Source organism: Sinocyclocheilus grahami, unplaced genomic scaffold (assembly GCF_001515645.1).
Source record: "Sinocyclocheilus grahami isolate Dianchi unplaced genomic scaffold, SAMN03320097.WGS_v1.1 scaffold701.1, whole genome shotgun sequence".
NCBI lineage: Eukaryota > Metazoa > Chordata > Actinopteri > Cypriniformes > Cyprinidae > Sinocyclocheilus > Sinocyclocheilus grahami.
In genome coordinates this window covers 591105-597362 of record NW_015505880.1, presented here as the reverse complement: position 1 = coordinate 597362, position 6258 = coordinate 591105, and the positions used below count along the sequence as shown (strand labels likewise).

The 6258-nt window shown below is 38.8% G+C and overlaps 1 protein-coding gene across 1 annotated transcript in view; it reads left to right on the top strand.

Annotated features, from left to right (window-relative positions):
* The first annotated feature begins 2875 nt into the window (after nucleotides 1–2875).
* The window catches only part of LOC107559824 (histamine H3 receptor-like), a 14434-nt gene continuing 11051 nt past the window's right edge, over nucleotides 2876–6258 (top strand). Inside the window, exon 1 of the mRNA XM_016243793.1 lies at nucleotides 2876–3197. Coding sequence (XP_016099279.1) covers nucleotides 2876–3197 — 322 coding nt within the window. The remainder of the gene's footprint in view (nucleotides 3198–6258) is intronic.

The window sequence follows — 6258 nt, the reverse complement described above, 5'->3', positions numbered from 1 at the left end:
ATCTCCAACATGCTAATTGTTGATTTGACTGGGCAAAACTTGTTCAAGGATTGTTTGGCTTCTTATCAATGCGCCAACTTACCAATGTCTCCACAATTCTTTCTACCACAGCAAGCAGAGTTTACCCAAAGGACAACTCTATCACATACTGCTAATGCCATGTCAGAAAAAATTCAAGCTAACCTTAACTACAAATATATTTACAGTACATTAGAAAATACCATACTTTGCGACATGCTAATCGTCCATTTGATGCAACCCACTGTGAGACTAAATGCAATATTGAACTTCACAACTGGACTTGACCAGATAATATCCCTCCAAATATAGACACCAAGAGAGAAACATTAGCATTGCATGAAAGTGGCTAATTTGCATGGTGGATAAGAAACCCTTCCCTTTTGCATCCTGGCTGACAACAGTATCAATGAATAATATTAATCGTGGGAGAAATCAAATCAGCACATTAGCTGTCCTCCGTTGAGGCCTTGAGGAGCAAGAAGACACAGCAGAATGGTAATTCATGTTGTTTTATCGTCTCAAGTGGCATTGGGAGATGGCCGTTGTTGTTTGTTTAAATAAGGGTCTGAATTCATCTCTGGAGATCAAACATCAGAAGGGTGCAGCCGAAAGCTTGTTTCATAAGAGTCTCTCCTACTTCTTTAGAAGGTGATAGAGCAGATCCCTGTTGAAATGAGCTTTAGCTCTCACTCTGGGCCTTTGGAATACGCGGATTTCTGCTTCCGCTGCAAGAATAATACAACAAAGAACTTGATTGCACTTGGCCTCTTTCCATGTTATCTTCTTCTTGCACCTGCCTCTATGTTTTTAGTCCAAATGCTTTAATGTTTGAAATCCCTGCTCATTAGCAACCTGAAACAAGACTATGAAGGCTTTAACCCACTCAATACCACAACTCGCTAGAGAAAAAGGTGAAATTAAAGCTTTTATTCTTTAGAATAATATGCATCAATCAAATAGCATCCCGTTTTGATCTCATGTTGACTTTTAAGTCTTTAAACTTGTTGGACACTTGTGTCAGGTTTGGCAGAGAGCTCTTCTGGGAATGAGATGTTTCACCGTGCTTTTATAGCATTTGTTTCACGTTTTAACAACACACTTAAGCTAATCGAATCGCTCCCCAGCCTCTCAAGTGACCCTCTTTGGAAGTGATTGGTATCACTGTGGGGCGCCTAGACAAGAAATCCTGGGTTAAGAGCCCAGGGGTTAATTAGCACTTCATAATCAAAGTAGAATGACACATTTAAAAGGGTTTTAGACAGAATTTAACTGCACAACTGCTGGAACTAATGGAAGTTGCGCCATGCAGTGCCGCTAAATTGGATTTTACAGATGCACCATTATTTCAGTATCAATGTCATGCACGTGTGTGTAAAATGCAGGGGCAAAGTGTATGCTAACGTCTTGCTCGGGTGCACAGCTGAGGAAGAGCACACAGGGCTAAAGTCGGTCTTTTGTGTCAGTAGGGAAATGACTCACGCGGAAAAAGAAGACCACATCTCTGACAGCAAGTGTAATTAAGATTTTTTAAACCTAGAACACAGCCTTTAGGAAGCGGAGGCGTACTGTACATGGTTGTTTATTTGTCATGCCTTTAACGTCATGTACTCGGCTGATTGAGGCATTAACATTTTCTTTTTTTCCCTAAATGCTTGAATTTAGTCTCTTTTTTTCATCATCCCTCATAAAAGGCGACATAGTATGTAATGTAGTTGAGGCACAGCCACTGGGTAGGGAAGGAATGCTTTGAAGAAGAAAAGCTGCCTGAGCTTTGCCTTGAGTGGATGGCAGTAGCTGCTGTCCATGGTTCTGAAACCACTGTAACAGTACCAGAGCACTAATACACTAACAGGATTCCTGTTGGAATTTCTGTCATCATTCAAGCCAGTCCTAAAGAATGGGAAGGGGAATTGGTTCATAGGATTTTAGCATAACAAAAACTAGATCTAGTAAGTGCCTTACTTTAATCTGCAGAACACAAAAGAAGATATTTTGAAGACTGATGGGGTTCAAATGAGATTGGACCCCATTGGCAAAAACACAGAGACATTTCTCAAAATATCTTATTTGTTATGCAGAAGAAAGAGGAATAGATTTAAATGACATGAGTAAATGATTTGAATTTTGGGTAATTGTAAACACATTCATAATGAGTATCTTTGTTATTTTCTCAAAATGTGTAAACATTCATAAAACGCAATAAAATACTTACTGATTCCGTTTTCAGATGATGTATAAATCTCAATTTAAAAAAATTGTTCCCTATGACTGGTTTTGTGGTTCAGGGTCAGTCACAGTTATGTTCAATATAGACTACCTGAAAACAACTTATACTGTCTTTGCTTTTTAAGTAAATTTATGTTGATTCTCAATGCATGGGTCATTCATATGTTTATAACAACTATTCAAGCAGAGCAATATACATAATCACACTGTGATTGTATAAAAAATAATATTCTCTGTACTTGGACAAATGCAGGTTCATTGCACTGTATGCAATTCTGTATATCATACTTCAACCAGATCCTCACAAAGGTAAGTTGCAAAGTGGACCGCGTACATCTCGTATCTGTCTGAGGACAGCGCGCAATCCAACGGGAGGCGCGAGAGCGCAACAGTTGATGTGCGCGCATGAAGGGGAAAGCGCTATTCTGTTGGAAAATCGTAGAGCACAAACTTTGCGTTCAGTCTCAGTGCTAGGACTTGGAGTTCCCCTCAGGAAGGAGTCATTTCACGTCATGTGTCTCTGGTATTGCACTGGACACTTCAAAGATGCGCGCACTCCTCAGGCGTTTGGAGACTCCAACTGGATGCGTATTCCGCCGCGCGCTGGAGTTAACGCAACCCTAAAGGGATGAAAACTCTGCTGTCATCATCATCAGCGGGAAAAGGTTCACATGATGAATTCAGACCTGTTGCTGGTTCTCCAAATGTCCTCGATCTGACAATGGTTAACTGCTTCAATTCCTCTAGCTCCAACAGCACGACCGTCAGCTCGGATGGGGCTCCGTTCCCAGGGTACACGATGGTAATTCTGGCGATCCTCATGATAACTCTGGTGGTCGTGGTGGTGGTCGGGAACGCGTTGGTTATTCTCGCGTTCGTCGTGGACAAGAGCCTCAGAAATCAATGCAATTACTTCTTCCTTAATTTGGCTATATCGGACTTCCTTGTTGGTATGTAAACGTGCATTTTAATGAACTTCAACTCAAAATGCTTCATATGCGCTTGTTTTTGCATTGCAATTGTGCATGTGAATATAAGATATTACATGTCTTAAAAATGATCTGCATGTCATTGAGCAATGGGAACCCCTTTGTTCTACAGGATCAAAGCGTTCTGGAAATCCTATATATTGTACATCTGATGAGATCTGTGGGAATATTGGCTTTGATAGACACCCAAATTAGAGTGCAAAGAAAAGTTACATAGATTAGGCTACACCGTATTCGATAAAACACGTAAGTGTAGCTGATGAGTAATGCCGGATCGATCAAACAGATGTACTGGATATGCAACAGAGTGATCAATGCCAATCTAGAGTGCAGCGTGGCTGATGTATACATAAATAAAATTTAATAACAGCAAAATATGCACAACATTTTTTTAAATGAAGTGTTTGATTTTGCACAATAAGTACCCAAAATGTGCAAAAAGAACATTAATATGATACATATACAACCAAGTTATCATTCAGTGTTGATAATCTCAAAATGGTCAACAATGGCCAATATATTGGTCTAGGTATTGTGTATTGCTTTCTTGCTCAGTTTTGCAAGTCAGTACTCATTAGCATGGCCTGTTGCCAAATGATAAAATTAAAATTATTGTAGCTGTGAATTCCGTTGCACTTTTAGAGTGTATGTCGGTTCATAAACCTGATTACACGTGATTTGCAAAGATGAGTGAGTTATTACATAAACCACATTTCTCCAGTTTTGTCTGCTCTGACCTCATCTTGAAAACCAGGAGAGTGATTAGACCACTCCCAACAGCAACAACAACAAAAGTTCTTTTCTCCAAGGAATACAAAACCAGTAGGTCAAACCTCTCAAATCCACAGAAATGGTCCTGCATCCTTATTTTCCAATTCCGACATTATTTGCATTGGTCTAATTTTCTTTTTGCTTGTGAATTGTGAGTAGATATAGGGTGAAATAAGTGTTTGTCTTATTTGCTGTCATTAAATTGTATTTCGTGTATTATATCACCATTATATTTGGCAATGAAAACCCCACAATGGTTGTCCTAAAGCTAACCAGATCCAAATTGCTCAACATTTTTATCATTTCCAGTAATTGAAAGTGAATGGGGATCCAGGTTGTCAAACTCCGAGCTTAACTATTTTTATCAGTAATTTTCAGTATTGCATATATATACAGTATGTTTGCAAAGATGAGTGAGTTATTACATAAACCACATTTCTCCAGTTTTGTCTGCTCTGACCTCATCTTGAAAACCAGGAGAGTGATTAGACCACTCCCAACAGCAACAACAACAAAAGTTCTTTTCTCCAAGGAATACAAAACCAGTAGGTCAAACCTCTCAAATCCACAGAAATGGTCCTGCATCCTTATTTTCCAATTCCGACATTATTTGCATTGGTCTAATTTTCTTTTTGCTTGTGAATTGTGAGTAGATATAGGGTGAAATAAGTGTTTGTCTTATTTGCTGTCATTAAATTGTATTTCGTGTATTATATCACCATTATATTTGGCAATGAAAACCCCACAATGGTTGTCCTAAAGCTAACCAGATCCAAATTTCTCAACATTTTTATCATTTCCAGTAATTGAAAATGAATGGGGATCCAGGTTGTCAAACTCCGAGCTTAACTATTTTTATCAGTAATTTTCAGTATTGCATATATATACAGTATGTATTAAAGGGGTCATATGACGTTGCTAAAAAGAACATTATTTTGTGTATTTGGTGTAATGCAATGTGTTTATGCGGTTTAAGGTTAAAAAACACATTATTTCCCACATACTGTACATTATTGTTTCTCCTCTATGCCCCGCCTTTCTGAAACGCGTTGATTTTTACAAACCTCATCGTTCTGAAAAGCGAGGTGTGCTGTGATTGGCCAGCTATCCAGTGCGTTGTGATTGGCCGAATACCTCAAGCTTGTAACGGAAATGCACACACTCTAATATTTGCGTTGCAGTGTTGTGTAACGAATCAGCTCATGGGGAAATATGAATAATTAATCATAACTAGTTATAATTAATTATAAATATTTAGATCCGCTGTAGATATTTAGCTGACCTCTCAGGGTCAACTGTCTTGTCAATTCTAAGAACGTTAATTTCCTGGTTAAGGGAAATAACTTCCTTACTGTACAATTCTACAAATATACAATCTCAAAGACAAAATACACGATGACAGTAATATACACAATGACCTGAAGGATACACTGTTCATTCAAAGAAAGGTTTTCCTATGAATTAATTAGTAGAAAAGTCCATTTCTACTGTGCATTGTGCCTCTTGCTATGGAAAACGCAGTGAGAGTCTCTCTGCTCACATTCCTCTGGGCAATAAACCCAGTGATATCCACGTTGGTTGCCATGGAACCAGGGGCCTGTTCGGCTTCCTGGGGTGTTACGCATTTCGGGGGGAAGGGTCCGTAGGTCCTCATATGGCTTGTTAACTGAGGTGTGTTATAGAGTATTTGTTAAATATAGCTAACAAAATATATATTGTGTGTTTGATTGGTCCAGACGCTACAGTTGTAAATACAACTTAACCACTGATTTTTAGTTCATTCATTCATACACTTTATTTATAGAGCACTTTACAACTGCACCTGCAGACCAAAGTGCTGTACAATAAAATAAAAATTAAAAACACACGACTTAAAACAACACAGATCCTACTAACAACAAAGACTAGCCAACCCTCTCAAAGGCTAAAGACAAGAAGTAGTTTTTGACTTCAACTTTAAAAACATTCAAAGATGAGACTTCTCTAAGTTCCTGAGGAAGACTATTCCAGAGCTTCGGCCCCACAACAGCAAAGGCCTGATCCCCTTTTAACTTTAAATGAGTATGAGGGACAGTAAGCAATAACTTATTATTGGATCTTAGAGACCTAGGTGCTCGACGAACAGCAACGAGCTCAGTCACGTAAGCAGGGGCCAACCCATGCACTGCTTTAAAAACATACAGAAGAGTTTTATATTTTATCCTGTAGTTCACTGGTAGCCACTTGAGAGAAGCTAAAATAGGAGAGATAT